This window comes from Aptenodytes patagonicus, chromosome 4, assembly GCF_965638725.1.
Source record: "Aptenodytes patagonicus chromosome 4, bAptPat1.pri.cur, whole genome shotgun sequence".
Taxonomy (NCBI): Eukaryota; Metazoa; Chordata; class Aves; order Sphenisciformes; family Spheniscidae; genus Aptenodytes; species Aptenodytes patagonicus.
The window spans coordinates 79,118,424-79,139,036 of record NC_134952.1 but is presented as its reverse complement, the minus strand read 5'-3'; the positions used below and the strand labels follow the sequence as shown (position 1 = coordinate 79,139,036).

General features: G+C 36.6%; 1 protein-coding gene across 10 annotated transcripts in view; it reads left to right on the top strand.

The window, feature by feature from the left end:
* BLTP1 (bridge-like lipid transfer protein family member 1) overlaps positions 1-20,613 on the top strand; it is a 129,459-nt gene that overhangs the window by 77,993 nt on the left and 30,853 nt on the right. For 6 of the 10 annotated variants that reach the window (XM_076337269.1, XM_076337274.1, XM_076337271.1 and 3 more), the window contains exons 48-62: positions 110-203; positions 1,689-1,739; positions 5,347-5,553; positions 5,706-5,944; positions 6,537-6,781; positions 8,199-8,304; positions 11,766-11,863; positions 12,153-12,338; positions 13,356-13,524; positions 14,037-14,248; positions 16,358-16,556; positions 17,159-17,218; positions 18,464-18,690; positions 19,188-19,388; positions 19,595-19,725. In XM_076337269.1, the coding sequence (XP_076193384.1) occupies positions 110-203; positions 1,689-1,739; positions 5,347-5,553; positions 5,706-5,944; positions 6,537-6,781; positions 8,199-8,304; positions 11,766-11,863; positions 12,153-12,338; positions 13,356-13,524; positions 14,037-14,248; positions 16,358-16,556; positions 17,159-17,218; positions 18,464-18,690; positions 19,188-19,388; positions 19,595-19,725 (2,425 nt within the window). The remainder of the gene's footprint in view (positions 1-109; positions 204-1,688; positions 1,740-5,346; positions 5,554-5,705; positions 5,945-6,536; positions 6,782-8,198; positions 8,305-11,765; positions 11,864-12,152; positions 12,339-13,355; positions 13,525-14,036; positions 14,249-16,357; positions 16,557-17,158; positions 17,219-18,463; positions 18,691-19,187; positions 19,389-19,594; positions 19,726-20,613) is intronic. The other 4 variants (XM_076337276.1, XM_076337273.1, XM_076337270.1 and 1 more) reach the window with 3 other exon arrangements.

The following is a 20,613-nucleotide window of genomic DNA, read 5'->3' as shown; positions in this document are numbered from 1 at the left end:
AACTGTAATTTTTCAGTTATTTTCTTGCTACTATATTTTTGAAAGTGGTAGGCATACCTGGAAGTATTTCACTGAATGAAATGCTGTTAAGTATCTTTTTTTCTTAAAGATGTACTACATCAAAAGATGACTGAGACATGTGCCACTGCTCACATAGGAGGTGTCAATATCGTCCTGCTGGAGGGAATTACCCCAAATATCCAGTAAGTATGAAGCCTGACAATTTAAAGTTGTTCAAGTGCATAGAATTGGTATCAGTTGTGTGACAGTAAAGGTATGTAGCAAGCATTGATGGTATGTTTTTAGGTAAAATCTGTGAAGTCATAGAGTTTGGTGGCAACCATGCAGCTGTTGCAGAATTGGGCCTGAATTTGACTCTTAAAGCTAATTATTGCGTGTGCCAATTGACAGGAGGCTTTTCTATGAAAGGCATATCTCAGTAAGCTGAGAAGGAATACAGTGAACATATTAGTAGGTTTCAGTCTAGGGCACCCAATTGCATGAGTCTTGGACGTAGTTACATAAACATGAATACTCCTGTTCCTTTCTATTTCTAGTAAAAGATAGTAGTAGGTTCAGAACTGATTGTAGGATCACGGTGTAAATGGGTAAGTGACCTGACTGAAAAATCATAGGTGACAGGTCCTCTTGTAAAAAGAAAGAAATTAAATTTCATGTCATCAGAGCTTTCTGCACTAATTTTATTCCACGTGGTGTACACACAGAAACTTTATTACATCATGTGTATTGTTTCTCTTATGCTTCTAATTGCTTTTTGAAGCTTATAGGTTCCACTAAATCATACAAGATTTTTAGGGAGTAGTTAACCTACTGATGCTGATTATTCCCACTTAAGATCTGTATTGTTTCTTTAATAGATATCTTTCTGAACTCCCCTGTTGCATGATTCTTTGTGTAATTTTTACAGTTCTAATATCCATTCTCCACCCTTTATATAATTGATACAACTTGTCGGGGGTGGGGGGAGAGAATCACTTTTTGTGCATGAACATCTCGAATGACTTGCTCAGCATCCACATTGTTATCTTTTTTGCCAGGTTCACAAACTCAAAGGCATGCATCATTTTTCTTTGTTTCTAGCTGAATTCTTTCTGTTTGAGTTGCAAAACAACAGTTGAACTACAACTCTTTGTAACGTAGATCACCCTCACGCAGTTTGAGTGTTAGCTGGGTAACCCTCAGTATGTGATCTGGTTTTAGAATATTAATGTTCTAAAATGATGTGACTTGAGTCTCTCTCTTCTTTCAATTCCTGTTTAGTTTGGAAGATGCTATATAGATCTTAAAACATATAGATTTTTATTAATGTCCCCAGCTAAATTGCTCCCGATAAGCATGTTTCAGAAGGATAAATAAAAGTTCTAATCTGACAGCCATGCAGGGTTTCTGAAGGTGACTGAGGTTCTTCATGTCTGTTTTACTTCACAATCTTGCTGAGCTTCCGTATAGGGAGGGTACAAAAGGAAAGGGGGGAAATAATGATAAATCTTTAACAGCAGCAGCAAACAACACACCCTAACAAAACCAAAACCTTCAACTTGGTAAATTTGAAAGTAAGTGTCATATTGTGGGTTACAAGTAATTAACTGACTAATTTTGCATGAATGTTTATTCTTTATTTGCTTTGTTTTTGTTTTTCTTGCTTTCTCTTCAATCTTCATCTGTAGACTGGAGGATTTTCCTACATCTCCTACAAGCACAGCCAAACAAGAGTTTCTGTATGTCATATTATTATGTTTAATAGTCTTGCAATTAACTCTGTGTTGTGTAGCTAATGGCTGCATTCCTACTGTGTGATTGTGTAGGCAGATGTTGCTTGAAAACATTTTAGTTTAACATATAATATTACGTAGATAAGCTTTTAATGTAGCCTGCTAAATACCTGTCAAAAAAAGCCCTTGTAAATGTTAACAATCTAGTTTTATGGGCAGATTTTACACTATGCGGTCACTACTGTAATGCTAGAATGGTTTCACTGGCTGTTAAGTTCTTTAGATCTACTTCTATGCTTATTTTAATGAGGTGAAATAATGCCGATAAATGTAAAGGAACAGACCGGTTAGATTTGCTTTGAAAGTTGGTAAGGAACTGCTGTGCTTGGAGTGATAGTACCTGTTGTGATTTCAGCATGAACAGGACCACTCCTTTTGTTTTTATTTACCTCCGTGCTGGGTTTAATTACTAGGCATGCTGACCAGGTTATGCTAACACAAAATGTTTTCCTTAAAACTATGCCTGTGCATCAACTGCTAATGAAGGTGACCCTCTTCATGTCCCCCAGATCCATATGTGCGAATGTAGGTCTTTTCTCTCACAAAAGGTGCAATGTTTTCCTTCTAGTTGCTTTCTTACTTCCTGATACTAAAGTCCAGAAGGTCTCGCTGGAGTAGCGGTCAAGGTGGGAAATGGTATGCTGGCAATCTAGAAGCCCTGTTACACAATGACCCTGCAGTACTCTGAGAGGAAAAGTTACGTAGCCAAAAATTGTGAGACTCCTCTCTTTTTTTTTTTTTTCTTTTTTTTTTTTTTTTTCATTCCCCCCCCCAGTATTCTGAGCATGGGTTTCTTTTGCTGCTTTAGACCACCAGTGTGTACCTTTTAGGACTTAGTACAACTGCTGTTTGTCACAGCATTTGTGTATATTCAGTGTTGTGATAATACAGGATTAACTTTAAAATGTCCTTATAGATGGTACCTCTGGAAGGAGAGGTGATGGACTGTAAAACTACAAGTGTTGTAAAGAAAATAGCTAAGCAGTTGTTCAGTATTTTGTTCCTTTCTGTCTGGTAGCAACATTAAACCAGCAAAAGAAAGTACTTTTTTTGCATAGTGCATCACTGAACAGTTGAATTTACTGCCATATGATGCAGTCAACAGAAGTATAAACGGTTAAAAGGATTGGACAAATGCATGTAGGATAGGTCTGGTGGTGAGTCATGAACACAATACAGCTTCTGGCTCAAAAAGTAACCACCTGATGGCTGGAATTAAGGGAAGGATCACTTTATTTACACCCCAAGTATCTGCTACTGCCTGAATTTTCATCTGACTCAGTGTGGTAGTTCCTGTGTTTGTTACGGCCTCCTGCTGATGTGTTTTCCCCCCTCTTTCTAACATTTCCAAAAATCTGTTAGGTTGAGCGGTGGCCTGGTAGCCAGTTCTGTAGTGGGACAAAGACCTTGTTCACAAGTTTTTCAGGAGAGTGATTAATTATGGAATTGTTGCGACAACATAGAAATACTTCTGAATGCATTGCTGGTATATAACGTAAATATCGATTAATGATTTTAATAATATTCAACCACATCTGTTATAGGCATATCACCATAGGTAAGCAAACTGCAGAGATATAATGTGCAGTGCTCTTTCCAAATAAATGTATAGCCACACAGTTGTTCTGCATTTCATTCCATTGTGGAAGCAGGCTTTTTGTAGGCCAGACAAGTGACAGTGAAATTCATTTGTTGCATGAAATATGGAAATACCTGAGCAGAGAAGTACAGTTAATCTTGCTGAAATCTGATTCTCCTGCAACAGCTATATTGGTGTAATTTTTTTTAATTAAGGAAGTGCTTAAAATGGTATGAATTCACATGTTCAGAATTGATTGTAAATTCAGTACAGACTTTAACTCCAACTACATTTACTTTTAACTTCTACACAAAGATAGGTTAAGACTAGGCTGTCTGGTACAGGTCAGGAAGAGATCTTGCAACTTAAGTTGAAAGTTGTTCTTGTGATGCTTGAATAGCTAACATGGTAGTATTTTGTGTTATAGATGGGGGGAAAAAATGTACTCTTGATTGGCTTCACAATAGTTCAGTCAGAATGGTAGCAGGAAGAGAGTAGAAAATAAGCAAACATCAACAGAGAAATAATTGTGTTTTTTTTCTTTTAAAGAGGTGGATTAAAATAAGTCTGCCCTTTTCTTAAGTAATGTTTATTTGTATAATGCTTTTCTGAAAATACTTGTGAATTAAGATTTGTTTCCGCTTTCATATTTGTGTAAATTCTTCAAATATTTTGAAGTTGTTTCTACTTGACAACCTACCCTAAAATATTAATCCATAACTGCTTTAGGTCACTTGTAGCTCTTGCGTATCTGTGAAAATCTGAAAATGTTTCTAGAGCTTCAGTAAATTAATCTGCTGTTGAGAGGCCTGTGGTTGCATTACAGTGCTGTGTATTTCTTCATTATAAGCAGAAGGATGATGTCTTTTTTCTTTTTTTTTAATTTTTTTTATTTTTTTATTTCCACACCTGGGATGCTTTGGGCTAGCTGGTATTTTAACATCAGAATAGGGAGCCCTGTGTTACGGCTTCACAGAAGAAACATTACTTAGGGAGTAGAATTCATAGAATATTGTAGCTTTCACCATGAAACCAAACTGTCTACAGAACTATTTGAATCATGATACAAAAAGCATTTTAGTTATGCTGCTTGAAATTTAGTATTTGAGAAACTTTCGTTGAATGTTGCAACTTTATGGAGTCTGTTTTTTCAGACATTTTAGCTAATGTACTGCATCTTCACAACTATATGTCTTTCTCTTTGAGGCTGTAATATTCTGTGCTGGCTGTATAATACACTTCCATTGGGTAACCCTCCAGTAATTGACCTTAGATGAGAAACATTATGGTGTTACCCCATGTATCTTTTTTAATAGGAGCTTAGTGAATTCTGATATGCCAAAATTTCATTCTGACATAAAAAACTGTCAGCTTTGTGCAGTTGTATTTTTATCTTGGGTAATCATTGTGAACCATATCCTCCTTACTATTAAAATAAAGTTTAGACTTCATATTTTGGAATAGTATGTGTCAATTAAATGCCAGTTATTAGTTCACAAACCCATTTATCACTTGCTGTGTATTTATTGCTAAGTGAGTATTTCCTCCGTTGACCTTTTTGGATGCTAAAATCAGATTTTACTAAGTCGTCTTATGAAAAGGATGAGTCAAGATTATTCCTGAAAAGGAGTTGAAATGGAAGGCTTTTATTTGTTTCCATGTGTGAAAATTTGTCTGTGTGTGTGCAGCCTAGTGTGTATAAACGGAAATGATGTTACATTATGCAAGAATAAGAGTTTAACAGGTATTTTTGCAATGCATGACTTGTAGTTCTCTGAAACGTAGTGTAGTTGTTTGTGGCATGTAGTGCATCTGTGTGTGTAAAGTGAAAGAAAAAGGAATGTGTGTGTAGTTGATAAACAAAATCACTTATATGAATACGTTAAAATTCAGCTAACACTTAAAACCCCATTTTAACATAAAACTGACTGTTCTGAAAGATGTGGAAATAAATCCTATTTCCTTTCCTGTTAGAACTGTTGTGAAATGCAGTATTGCCAAATCCCAGGCCCTGTATAGTGCCCAGAGAGGGTTGAAAACAAACAACGCCGCTGTGGTCAAAGTTGGAGCCATCAGCATCAACATTCCTCAGCACCCTGCCACGCTGCACAGCATGATGGTGCGCAGTTCTCACCAGCTCTCCAAGCAGATTTCGGATCTCATCAGGCAACCATCAACTGCGTAAGTGCTGCTTGCGCGGCGCTTCTGAATGCCGCTGGTTGCCATCCAGTTATGGGCTTGTGCTACTTTGAACGTATGTGGGAGAGTCAGGCTAGTCATATGTCATGTTAGAGTAACAAAAAGTATTTTCTGATCTTTGTCTTGGTAAATAGGCCCCAGCCTACCAAAGAAGATGTTGCGACTCCTTTGCCCTCTGAAAAGACACCAACAAGTATTAATCAAACACCTGTTGAAACAAATGAATTTCCACAGCTGCCAGAAGGCTTAGAAAAGAAGCCCATAGTTCTTAAATTCAGTGCAATGATAGATGGTATAGCTATTGGAGCAGCGCTCCTGCCCTCTCTAAAGGCGGAATATAAGATGGGAAGAATGAGGAGTCACGGAATGACAGGTAACAGTTCTCTGAAACTTTAAAAACATTATGGCTTTTAGTTTGGCCTTGCTAGAAGCATCCAAGAGGACTCGATATTTCTGTTGAATTATAGCTAGAGCTTTGAATCTGTTGCTATCGGCTTATTTTTCTGAATGTGGACTTCAATCAGATGGGGCTATATAGAGAATTTACACCGTTGTTGTTATACACAATTGCCAGAGGCAAAATACAAGAGCAGATGAAGACATGTATATTTTCATATATAGCTTCCTCCGAGGAAGCTTTCCTCTGACTGCTAAAATCAGTTTATGATCCTTGATTAATTAATTTCTGATTTGTAAGGCTGCTTGAGAATACTCTTATAGGGCCTCAGTACAGATGAGGTGGTTTGTATGACTCCCTTCTCCATCTAATTACAGTGAAGCCTTCATTTTCTTTAAAAATGAAGAAAACCCAGAATCACGTGGGTGGATATTTATAGCTCTAGAGGCACTTCAATAATATTTTAAAGATTTTTTTTTTTAATTCCAAAAGTGTTCTTAAATTTAAGGATAAATAAAAGATTCTTTTGCCAGTTCATACCTTTTCTTTCCCCATCTTCCTTTTACAGGTGCCCAAACTAGATTTAATTTTGAGCTTCCAAGTCACAGGTTGCGCTTCACTTCAAAAGTCTCTGCAACTGATATGTCAACCATTCCTCCTTCGGCAAGTCTCAACCTTCCTCCTGTCACTATGTCAGGCAAATATATCATGGAAGAACATGATACTTACTCAGACCAAATTTGGAGCATAGATGAACTACCTGCTAAGCAAGGCTATTATCTACAGGGGAACTACTTACGCTGTGTGGCTGAAGTAGGTGTTGAAGACGGTAGTCATCTTTGATAACTTGTTATTTCCATTCTGTTACATTTCTGTATGTGCATCTTCATATTATTTTAATAATTTGCCTACTCCAGAACTCTGAGGTTTACAGGTTGATCCAAATATAGCATTTGTAATTGCGTGACACTGAAATAGAACTTTCTCAGTCTTTAGTTTGATGAGCAGCCAACATATTCAGCAGTCAAGACCACTATATTGGAGGATTTTTAACATGTTATTTTGTGCAAATAAATAAGGAAGATAGGTTTAGAAACTCTTTTTTGGAATGACAATACTTCTCATCAGTGAAGTAGACAAAAGTAGATTATATTATGCTGATGATTCAAATAAAGTGTGATTTTAAAACTGAAAGCTTATGCTAACACATCAGATAATGCCGTATATTTTGCAAAAAGAAATACTGAAAAATTTAAAAAGTTTTATTGTTTTAAAACCATTTTATTTTTTCATTATTAGACGGCTCCATAGATAGGAGAAGCTATATATAACCTTAGTAAATGATACAAAATTTTCTGTTCGACACAGTGTGTTCTACTCACAAGTTCTATTTGTGTACCAATTTCCACAGTTACTTTTCACAGAGAGAAAAGTGATGCTGCTTAGAAGAAACCTATCTGGTGGGGAAAAGCAGGGCTTTTCTACTAACTATTTCTTTAGTCAGAAAAGTAGTCTAGTATGTTTGTAATCGAGACTTCTGATGTTTGCATCTTTACGGGAGAAGTTTAATTAGGTGCTGCTCTTTGTTCAACCCATTTGAGTTATTTCCTGGCTGAAGAAAGACCTCAGGGGCTTGGAATTTGTTCAGCATGTAAAACAAAAGGGAGGGGTTGCTTAGCAAAGGCAAAAGCCAAGTCAGAGTAGTTTTAGAAAATATCTGTATTTTAATTTTATTTAAAAAATCTTAATGGCAAATTTAAACAATCTTAGGCAGACTCCGGTTCCTTAGGAATATTCTTTAAGATTAGATTGGACACATAAGTTTACCACTGAAGATATCAGTAAACTTGTTCATCTACAGTAACTAGACTAATGCACTTTTAGAGGTTGACAGCTCAATTCTAATTTGTTCTGATAATGATTTACTATCTGGAATTAAGTAGCATTTTGCATACTTCCATGAACCTTAATCAAGTCCTGCATTTTATTGTCTAAGATAAACTTAAGCAGAAGAATAAACATTTTCATATAATAGTGTATGTCCTTCAGTTTTCTGATAGGCATTCACAGCAGAAAAATTGCATTTCACGTATTTAATGTTCATTTTTATGCCAATAACAATATAATTGCACTTGGAAAGATCTGCCTGAAAACTAAGAATGCATTGTTTTGAAAACATAGGTATGGTAACTGTTTTAAAGGTTTGTTCTAAAATTTTATATTTCTGCAGGTTGGTTCCTTCGAACATAATCTCACAACCGATCTTCTAAATCATTTAGTATTTGTGCAAAAAGTGTTCATGAAGGAAGTAAATGAAGTCATACAGAAGGTTTCAGGTAAGCAGAACACTTAAAACCAACTTTAAGTAAGATCTTTAAACCTTGTTTGAGGGCAACATTGTATAGTTCTCGGAATTAGCTATTCATTTCGCATCTAGCACTCCAAGCAGTAGCAAGAAGCAAGCAGCAGAGCTGGAGTTTGAAGTAATAACAGACGCTCTGGAAATTTTTGTAGCTCTATCAGAAACAAGAGGTTTTATTGGGAAGCAGGGTAGTTTGTCATTCCGGACACTAGCCTCTGTGTCTGTCTATGACATGACCCTGGCTGGGTTACTTTCTGTATTCGCTTTGTTCACCTGTAAAACGCAGATTATGATATTGCATTTTGTAAAATAACGTCAGCGTATTCTTTTAAAGGAAAACAGCTGTGTCCAGGGAAAATAGTGTCAATATTGGTATTACATAGTGTCTTCTGATTCCTAGCTCTTCGATTCTTTGCAGAGAACGTGTTTCAGAACTGTATGAAAAAGGCATTTGGCTGTTCATTAGATTGTTTTGTGTAACATGCTCTATACTGCAGAAATGACTGTTCTGTTTCTGTCATTTAGGCTGGCTTCTAGTCTCAAAAACTTTTCAGAAGAAAAATAGCGTTGTCATTAAAAACCCAATTAGAGAACAGTTGCAAAATCACTCGGTGCTGTCTCTTTTGCAGTGTGCAATGGAAATTGCATACTGAATTGTGCGTTCATCTGTTTGAGTAGACAGCCAAAGTTACAAAACATTTATTTTCTTACATAAAAACCTCTGTTTATCTGACTAAATCACAGTTTGCGCAGCATTTAAAAATAGATCCACTCACTTTCTAGTTCTTACTGTTAGAGACTTGGTCTGTGTTCAAGAACTGAAAGCAAATCAAAAAGCTGGTAACTTGTGCCATGCAATGATACTTCACTCAGCAAACGAGATCTGTCCCCCTACGCACTGGAAAAAATAGTACAAAATGATACTATTTTTTCTGATATGTGACTACTCTGAGGGGAAATGTAAGGACTGGAAGCTTTGTCTGACACATCAGTAATTGTTTGGTAGTTTTAAAAAAAAAAAAATACAGGAATATAATTTACTGTGGATGTTACATGACGGATGAGGAGATGAACAAAGTAAAGAACTGTAGAAGTGTTTTGTTGTTCTTTAGGTCAAAATAAGAATTGGCAGATGGGGATAAAGAGTAAATGAATTAGAAAAAGGAAAAGCAATAATTAATAAGAAGTATTGCCTGTCTATTAAGAAATAATAATAATAAAGTCAAAAAGAAAGTAAAATAACCAGGGGAAGTAAAGGGAATATGAATTTTATTAGTCATGTTTTTAGAGGAAGAAGGATGTATGTTTGAGAGAGAAAGTTACAGGATGACAAATGTGAATGAATGTTCAAAAGCAGGTGAAACTTCAAGTAGTTTGATCTTAACACTTTTTGAGTTATCCCAAAGAAATACAGCTAATTTTTCGTGGAAAGATTCCTTAATAGTTGGAAACATCGTGAGGAAAGAAAAACTAAAAAGTGGTAACTAAGTGAAAGGAGTGTCTGTGTGTGCATGTACACACCCCTTTCATATACTTCTGTGTGTGTGTGTATATATTCATGCATACAAACGTACATAAAAGAAATGTGCAGGTCCAGATGACGGGCCCTCAAGGGAGTTAGAAGATACAGTGGAGAAAATGGAAAATGTCAGAATCCCCGAAGGATAAGAAGAAACAAATTTTAAACACGCTGATGTTTGTTCCAGGCAAAAATATATTGGCATTGGGTAGTAAGAAAACACTTAGGGGAAGAATAAACCTTCAACAGCTGTCATTATTCTATTAGAACAATTTTTGTAGAGGAGCGTAAAGTGGTAAAATGGGAAACCTGTATTAGATTTCTTTCATAACATTTCTCGGTTTCTAGAGTTCAACCTCTCTTCCGTTTTTATGTGAGGAATTTATTACCATAGCTGGTTCTTTGCTTTTCCAGACTATAAATTTGTATTGCAAGTAGCAGCCTGATGGTTTTTGAAATGTGACCTTCCATATTGTGGTAATTCAGTGGGAAACGTGGTCAGGTGCCAGCAATCCATGGGTCTGGGTGCTGAATGCAGAACAATGGGAGCAGAAAACAGCTTTTGTCCTTCTGGCTTGCAACAAAGTAATTTACATGGCTTGAAAATTCTAATTAGTGTAATATACTAAAGTGTTTTTTCTAATTATGGTTTCTGTTGCACTAAAATATTGATTGCATATTATCCATATATAAAAACTGGGTAAGTACCAATTACTTAGGTGAAGTTGCACAGATTAAAAGCTACTTAATGAAAAGAGCAGTTCATAATAATGCCATCTGCAAGTTGAGGGCAGTGTTGATTTAAAGACAGCTGGTGTCTGCTTTCAAACTCGTATCACTTTTTGTGCTGGTTTATGTAAAGATTCAAATCCAACTTCTGATTTAGTTTCATTCAAGAAAATTATGCTCCCTTAAGTGAGAGGGTAGATGGAGAAATTTTATTTAAAAGTAATACCTCTTTTCTTTCTTTTCTTTTTTTAACTGACAAATGCTTTACAAACTTCATGAAGAAATGTCACTGCAAAAATAGCCTCCAACGTGCATGTGGAGAATATGTGAAAGACAAGTTAGTTCTCTTGCTCAGAACCCTTAGGTTACCACTGTATTTTTACATGATCCTAGTTAAGAATATTTAGGGGGGAAAAAAAACCCCAACAAAAAGAGGAAGAGGTTTTTAAGACTATTTGGAGAAGAAAAACATCCAGGTAAAAATTTACTGTTGTTGGTTGGTTGGGGATTATGTTTTAACTGCCTATTCTTACCACCAAATAACTGTAATTAGAGGAGTTGGCATATATGGAGAGAATTAATGGCTTAGCCTTTTCCAGCAGCAAGCCATTCCTATAAACTAAGATTGAATATAGATCAAATTTCAAGGAGAATTTAAACCATGATTGCTCGTTCAGGGCCTATGGGGATATGTAACTTGGGATGAAATGTGCCAGAATGAGGAAGTAAACACAAAAATAAAATAACTGCAGAATACTCTTTCTTCCTGTCACTGAAAAATACTGATATAATTTCAATTCCTCTTTTCATGCAGTTTGCACAGTATTCAGTCAAGTGTTTAATTTTTGTTGTCAGGTAATTAGGAGATACATTGGTGCAGGAGACAAAGAATATCTTTTTGAAAACTAGGTGTTAGTCCTTACAGGCTTTGAGCCTTCCTGTGGAAAGTTTCCCAGGAGGGAGGAACATGACTCTCTGCCTTGAGCCTTAGTAGAGAGCTATTAACTGCATGTAACAAGCTGAATCTGCACAAGATGTCTTCTATCTTCAACCTATATTTGTTCTTCTAAATCTTCAACTAGTCACTGTTTAAAATGAGGCTTAATTCAGTCACCTTTTTTTATATCTATTTGTCTTAAAATGTTTCCTTTGTTAAAACTCTGAACGTGTATATTTGATGTGCACAGGAGGGGAGCAGCCAATACCTCTTTGGAACGAACATGATGGCACAACTGATGGAGAAAAACCAAAAATTCTTCTTTACTCATTGAGCCTACAGTTTAAGGTAATCTTATGATGACAAAACAGCGGTCCTAGATGCTATTAAGGGCTTTCGGGTTTTTACCTCAAAGCTTATTGAATCAGGAATACTCTGCATGAAAAAAAGGACCTTGAGTTTGGTTCCTGTAATCTTTTAAAATAGCTTAGTGGCATTGCATTGTGAAAAATGATTATGTCCTCTTTTTTGCTGCACAGTGAAAAGGGTTTTTTGTTTTGTTTGTTGGGGTTTTTTTTTCCCTTCTCTTTGTCTCTGAACCAGATCCTAATAACTTTGTACCTTCCTTATTCATTAGGGAATTCAAGTGACAGCTACAACTCCCTCAATGCGTGCTGTGAGATTTGAAACTGGATTGATAGAACTTGAACTCTCAAACAGACTGCAAACCAAAGCAATGCCTGGAAGTAGCAGCTACCTCAAACTGTTTGGGAAATGCCAGGTGGATTTAAATCTGGCACTAGGACAGATTGTTAAACATCAGGTTAGTGCTCAACATCTTTGTGTGTGGTCGTCTTAATAGTGTGTGATGAAAAAAAATACATAACCAAGCCAAGAGGCTGTCTTACGCTGCTGGTTTTTTTCTGATCTGGCTGTGGAGTGGGTGTAAAGTGTAGGGGGGCTGGGGAGGGTGTTGGTTTTTTGTTTGAGGGGTTTTTTTGGTTGGCTTTTTCAGCTTGTTTTCTTTTTTTTTATAAAAGTTTAAGCCTTCTGCAGCACACAGTTGTGGAAATTTACTTCCTGAGTATACTCTCATACTTTGTTAAATAGTCGTTGAAAATAAATTTTCTCACTTGAGTCAAGAAGGGACTGAAGCGGACTTTTCAGAAGAATTAGCAAGCCTTCATTATGAAGGCCAGTGTACATGCATAAAAGATGGAAGGAGTCAAGCATGGGCCTTCCTTCCCCCCCCCGCCCCTCTGCTATTAATATCTTAGAACTTACAAGCCCTTTGCAACAGTAATGGCCTTGCTACTGAGTCAAATTCAAATTTTTTGTTGATATTGCTATTGTTTTTAGGGTACATGAATAAAATAATAAGATCAGACAAGATCCAAACTTGGCTAGACCTACATTTTGACCTAGTTTGTCTGTCTTAGTTTGACAGGTCTATCTCTTGTATTCTTAAACCCACTGTTACCTGGAATCACTAATTCTATGACGCGAAAATATTTCGTGATGCCTAGAAACAAACCAATACAAATCTTAGAACCTATAAATGTACTGTCACAATAGAGGATCTGGATATATAAATAGTTACTTTAGTTAACGTTTTATGATAAATAAGGGAAGTAACACTGCAATCACAATTTAATGTGAGAAAATTGAATATCCTCAAAAGAACTCTGGCTGGAAGAGAAAAAGGGGAAAGGAGACATCTTTACTTCTTGTTGTAATTTTACATTTTGTCAAATGCAGTAATTTGATTACTTTTTCCCCTGTCCTTGAACTCCTCCCTGCTGCAAACCCCTTCCCCTTCCCATTTTTTGAACATTTTAAGGTTTATGAAGAAGCTGGCTCAGACTTTCATCAAGTTGCCTATTTCAAGACAAGAATTGGATTAAGAAATGCTCTCCGAGAAGAAATCAGTGGCTCATCAGATAGAGAAGCTGTGCTCATTACTTTGAACAGACCAATTGTTTTTGCTCAGCCTGTGGCCTTTGATAGAGGTATGGAAGAGACAATTGCTACAAATTTGTCTTCATACTGAGGAAGCTATATATTTTTTTTCAGAGAGGCTTGATTATTCAAGATTTAGTATATTTCATGTTAAAACGTTAGGTAGCTGAGAAATTTAGGAGATCTACTGCATGCCAACAGGTTAATAATTGCTAACGTCAAAAATTCCATTTGCTGAGGTGATTAGTTTCCAGATGGTTTGGAGAAGGTTGCTATTGCAAATCTTCACAAATGAATAATGCTGAGAACAGCATCACTTTCTGTATTTTAATGTGTTAACTTCGATGCTAAATGATCAGCTTTGTCCATCTTGTCCTTCGCAGCATGAGCCTCCTCACTACATCCTGAATACGTGTGTGTGTCCATTGTTGTACATCCACTGTCTTAAAGTAATGGAGAAACCATACAAATGAAAAAAATGAACTTTATTTAGTGAATGTGCTTTTTTAATTTACTTTGTATGTGTTGATTTCAATTAAGCGTTTCTGGTTTCTTCATAAAGCTGTGCTATTTTGGCTGAACTACAAGGCTGCGTATGACAACTGGAATGAACAGAGAATGGCTTTACATAAAGATATTCATATGGCCACAAAAGAAGTAGTAGATATGCTGCCTGGAATCCAACAAACCTCTGCGCAGGCTTTTGGGACCCTCTTTCTTCAGCTGACTGTCAATGACTTAGGAATTTGCCTGCCCATCACAAACACGCCTCAGGTAAGCAAAATGCCTGAAGCAACGTGACTATTAGTCTGTTGAAATATCCGTTTGTATGTGGCACATGGCTTTTACGTCCATAAATGTAATTTTTCATCACACCAACGCAAAAGTCATAGGAAGCTGATAATTGCACTAGTGACATTGCTTGTAAGAGAAGCAGTGTTCTCGTTTATAGAAGAACTAGGTTATGCATGTTTCAGTTGGTGTGCATGTTTTGGGGAAACATAATGGATTCTTGTTTACACCACGTATGAGCTCAGCACTTTGGAAAGTCCTTGGAAATGTTTCAGGTGGAACATATTTTCTTGAAAGCTTCCATCACAAATTCAAATTAATCCTTTATTTTTCATATGATTGTAGATAGAAAAAGAAAAACTCGGAACATCACGTTAAAGCCAACAGTTTTCAGACTCGTTTGTTTGTTTCATTAAAACAAGGAATGAGAGTACGAATAACTATTTGAGATATCTACAGATATGTTTTTCAAACAGTAACTTTTATTTAGGAACTCGGGCTGGGTTAAAGGTATTTAAAATGCAGTCATTGACAAAAAGTATATGATTGTAGTACAGGGTCAGTCTAATACGTTACACAGGATGATGTATTCTTTAATGTGCAGTTAACTAGTTTCTGTATTAAAGTAATGCCTACACAGTGCATTGTGCAGTGTGTTAATGCAACTTCTTCTGTAAGGGAATGTGCACTGCATTATGTCTCTGGAATACCTTTGAGTCTTAAGTTTAATGATGAACAGCTCAGTAATGCATTCCCAGGGTAGTGCTTTGTGGCGATGCAGCTCCTCCTTCTCTGGCTGTGCAGTTTGCTGAGTTTCGTGATAACCAATGCAGCATGATCCAACACATTCCCCAATTTGACGTTTAGCTCTGCGTATTGGTGCTTTCTTCAGATAGATAGGAAAGTACCTAAATCGGTGGACCTAGCTTTCTTGAAAATCTGTGTTTATTCTCAGTTAAGAAACAATTCTGTGCAGACCTGTATTCCCTCTGATCTTCCTTTCTTAGAAATGACTGCAGTTATGCCCGTCTCTTCATATATAAGGTGAAGGTGTGATCTGCACCTCTTAAGTATAAAACTTAAATAGTATAAAATACTACATTGCCAGTTGACAGCAGTTTAAAAAAATACACGAAGCAGTGGAGCATTATTAGGATAGATAATGTTAGATGGCTTTGAGAGAAAACCTTGGATTCAGAGACTGTTCCTATGTTGAACTGGGGCTATTATTAATGGGGAGTAATTCCAGAACAGGAATGACTCATTTTAACAGTGTAGAAGGAAATAGTCACAATACATAGAAATGTAAAGGGAGTAATGAGGCCAATAGCCTAGAAGTCATAACGACATAACATTTTGATTGTGAATCTACTATCTGGCAGCTATGGACAAAGCAGGTGGCATTTTATGCTCCTAGGTGTTACAAATGATAGTAAATTATAAAAAATGCATTCTGGCTTATGAAGTCTTAAGCTGTATACAGAATAGCATGTTTACAGTACTTATGCTGGATCAAAAGAAGTCTAGCTTTATAGAAGGGAATATGTGGGCTTTTTTGCAGGTAAACAAAATTACAGACCTTTATATGCAAAGGGCTGGAAAATAACTAGACAACCTGTTTATTTAGGACTCTGCATAATTGTAGATATCAAAATAAACACAAAAAAATCATGTAGAAATTAAAGCTACTTTTTGTCGTTGTTCAATCGACTCATGTGCAGCCCTTCTTGGAGAAAAGAATCGATCCTGGGCTTGTGTTCTGTGGTCATGGGGCCATATGGTTCATAGCCCTTGATCGTCTAGTCCCTGATCAAACATGGATTTTCTTTCCTTTTCCAGATGAGCTTGACTCCTGGTGCCCTAATATATTTACAATGTAGGTGTTGCATTTACTAGAAAACAACAATGCAAGACATTGTACGGACAGATGTGATGCTTTTGAAACTTTCTGCAGAGAAGGAAAGATACAAGGAGATAAGAGAAGGGGATCAGTTTTCTAATAGGGAAAGACAAACAGCATTTAACGCATGTATAGTATCACTTTGACAGTGCAATGACCAGTAAATTCTCTCTGTGATTTTTATTTTCCAGTCTAACCACACTGCAGATCTTGACACTGGCTCTGCTTTAGTCCTGACTATTGAAAGCACGTTAATCACTGCCTGCTCCTCAGAGTCTTTAGTTAGCAAAGGTCATTTTAAAAACTTCTGTATCCGCTTTGCTGATGGCTTTGAGACAAGTTGGGATGACTGGAAACCAGAAATAAGAGGAGATCTAGTCATGAATGCATGTAAGTGGGTGTGATTTCATACTGGACAATAGTATTACAGATATACAATAGTATTTCAGATATAAATCCACTTTTACCCTTTCCCGTGACTTTAAAACTGCTGAACTTTCCCCAAAAAGATAAAGAAAAGACCTTGGCCTTTTGAAAGCAAAATAATACGGATCTAAAAAGTTGTATTTCTTTGTTGTTTTCCTTTATTAATAACTTTGTTTCTATATGTCTCATTGTAAGCATTTAAGTTCTGTCTGACAGATGTTGGAAGAGTTGGATGCGTTGCTTTTATATAATTTCATAAGATCGCAGTAAGTTTTTAATAGTTTAATATAGATGATTTTCATTTATATATATACCTTTCATTATGGTGAAGATTCTAGAATTTATATGGAATTTTAAGTTGATATAAACTTGGATGTTACCAAGTAGATTCATTTTACTAAATAAGAAAAGTCATTCAATAGGAATTAAAACTAAACCTCCTATGCAACACCACTCATGCTTTAATTGCGGAGGGCAAGAGGCTGACGTTGAATTTGGAAGGGCTGGTCTAAAGCAACTTTGACTGTCCGCCTAATCGGTGTGTGTGCTTCATCTGCTTCATATAGGTGTTGTGCCAGATGGTACATACGAAGTATGTTCTAGGACAACAGGACAGGCTGCAGCAGGTGATACACTTTTTTAATAAATCAAGTCCTATATAAATGAAGTATCCATAAAATACAAAATTTAAATCCTTTAACTGTGTTGTAATTTAATTGGTGGTTTGTTTTTTTTGTTTTGCTTAATATCTTGTTTTCCTGGTGAAACTCCTCAATGTTTTTATCTGCTCCATCTTTTCAAACTATTCCAGGTCTTGAGTCACGTCAGCAACCCTGGTTTTAGATTTTTACCTGCAGGAAAACACACGGTGTATATGTGTTTGTTCCGTGGTTGGAGGATAGGATAGTCCTTTATAACAGCAATGTTGTCCTACTGCTTCCTAGAGACTGCTAAATCTTTCAGTCCTTCTAATGCTGAGACTTTGCATCCTGAGCTCCCATTCCTCCCTCACCTCTTCCAGAGACAGCTTCTATTCCTCCCGAACTCCCTCTCTTTCCAGTCTCTCCTACTGAGTTGTTTGGACATTCTCCAGAGGCCTCAAAAATACCTGGCACTCTCTGTCTTCTGGTCATCGTACCTGCTGTTTGCTTCTTCTCATGTTTATGCCCAAATGTTGCATCTACGGTATCTCCTGTCCATGTAGTTTTGCTCATTGTCCCCCGCTTGCTTTTTTGTGCTGAGGAGACGTAAAAATGAAACACATGCTGCAACTATTAAAAGTTTACCTCACATGGAATTGTGAATGGTGAAAACCAGCATGAATCCATTTAGAAGGAAAACCAGTATCTTGTGTAGTTCTGCTTAAAGCAAATTCTGTATTTTGACGCTGAAAGGTGGCACTCATTAGAAAAATCCTGGGAAGACAGGGTATTCAGCAGGCATATTACACATATATTAGAACATCTTCCAGCATCCTTATTCAAGACTTGAAACTGTAAATAGGTTAGCATTTTTACATACAGATAGACATCCTTTAGGTTTCTTGCTGTTAGAAATTCTGTTCTGGAATAGTATACTTGGCCGCAGTTGTAAGAGCTGAAGTTTGAGATGCTTTCTCCTGGTCATCAGCTGGGCTGAAGGGAATGTATTTTCATTAGGTTTGTCTGTGTACATCACTTGTTAAAGAAATATTAACTTCATAGCTGTGAAGTACTTCCAGCAAGCATTTCAGTTGTGGAATATGTTTTCCTTGGCGTGGGCAGAGAAGACGGTTCTTTGTAACAGATAAACACTGTCTTGGTTAACTAATACATAGCTCAGTATTTTTTAAAAGAGGAAAAATGGGTTAAACTTTTTTTTTTTAAATACAGAAAGTAGTAGTGCTGGAACCTGGACGCTGAATGTGTTATGGAAGATGTGTGGTATTGATGTCCACATGGATCCAAACATTGGGAAAAGATTGAATGCTTTAGGCAACACCCTCACAACCTTGACAGGAGAAGAAGATATTGATGATATTGCTGACCTCAACTCTGTAAACATAGCTGACCTTTCCGATGAGGATGAAGTTGACACTATGTCTCCCACTATACATGCAGTAAGTGAATCAACCAAAATAAGTGCTATTAATTAGAAAAGGCGTGACAAGGTCTTCAGTCAAATGGAAAGATCTTAGTCTTGAGTTGAGTCATGCTACTCCGTTTAGCTATTATAACTCTTGTTGCAAATCAGAAAAGTTTGTGTGTTAGTTTTCTAACTCCATATTTCAAAGGCAAGAAATCACAGATCATATTTCTACTGGTGTTATGTAGAAATATCGATCTGGATTTGAAAATATGGAAACACAGTACCTAACTTCAGGTACCTGAATTGGAAAAGCTGCGGCTGTAGATAGGTTTTCTTAACAGGAGAGCAAGTTACTAACATGAGCAAATTAGAAAAAATTCTGTTTCGGTACTTCTACCCAATATGCTGCTGACCTTGCTTTTTGGTTTCACATAAAAACGCTTTAACGGATGTTCTTTAATGGCTGTCTTAAATAGCCAACAGTGAAAACGTCATCCCAGAACACTAATGTGCCTGTTTGTTGTTTAGAAATCAGGTGGAGGTTCATTATGTGGAGATGCACGCAAGCTAACATTTGGGCAGCGGATTGTAAATCACCTGCTGGGTTTGAGCCCCCCAAACCATCGATACTCTGTTCCTGTAGAATATCTATTGGGGTCAGCGAAGTGTGATTCTCTTCAGTCTAGCAGATCACATATGAAAGCAGGCAGATCCTGCTCATGGGGACATGTATGTAGTAGTTACAGTGTGTCTTAACTGAATGATGGGGTTTGGATCACTGGAAAAAATCCAATCAGCTGCCGTTTGAGATGAAACTGATTCTTTTGCATGCACTAGTCCAAATTTTAAGGTGTGAAATTCACTTTGCCTATTGTTAAATCGCACTAATGTCCAATTTTTGATGAGGGCATTAATTAAATATTTATTTTAAATAGGAGATTGTTGATCACCGACGGCAGGGAGCTTCTAGTATCCAAACTGGAGAACAGCGAGGAAGAAAATTCGTGAAACGTTTAGTCGATATTAGAGAACTCAACGAGCAAGCTAAAGTTATTGATGACTTAAAGTAAGTTGGGTTTTGCTGTAACTCGCACAAAGTTTGGGAATAACAAACTACAGCTGACTTTTTTTCTTTTCTGTTCTTATCACATATGTTGTGGCATTGTGTTGGTCAAGTGGAAATCGTTGTCTTTATTTAAAAATAAAAAATTGTCCTTTTGGATTCCATAAGAAAAAAACTATATATGCAAGTACTCTCTCAAATTTCTCGAGTTCTTCCCGAAGTGTCAAATTAGTCTATATTCTTTCTGGTTCTGCATTACAATGGCTGATTATAACCAATTTCCTATTGATTCAAAATTGTAGTTCCATCTTGATTTATTATCATGGTGATTACTTTAACAAAATATATTACTTTGTAACTGTAATAAGCTTAGTCTCGTTCACTGGAAGAAGAAGAAAAACATTTCAGTCGACTGTTTTTTGCATCTTGTAGGTGATATTTTAAAATTAAATATCCTGTGCTGCACTTGAGAAAACCCTGAAGAAAGATTTTATTATTTCAAATTTCATAAATTTCATCTGAACAACTTCTGTGAATTTTATTAATAATTTTTTGCAGTCATGGTTTGTTGGGCTTGCCTCCCCCCCCCCCCCCCCCTTCTCTAAGACTGACTTACTATAAATGGATCTGTCTGGGATGGGAATACAGAGCTTGGTAATTATGTGTTAAATAATGAAGAAGAGACACGTTCTACTGCTTGTACTTGAAATAAAATTGCTGTCACCATTCAGAGGGCAATTGTATCCGAACTTTGGATTTTAGGTTAAATGTTTCTTCTAATACGAGTTCAAGAATCAAAATTACGTTTTGTGCCTGCCTTTTCTCAGTTTATGAATGCTTCCCTAAACTGTGATTCTTTCAAAATAGCCGTTGCTTTACAGAGTTTTTTAA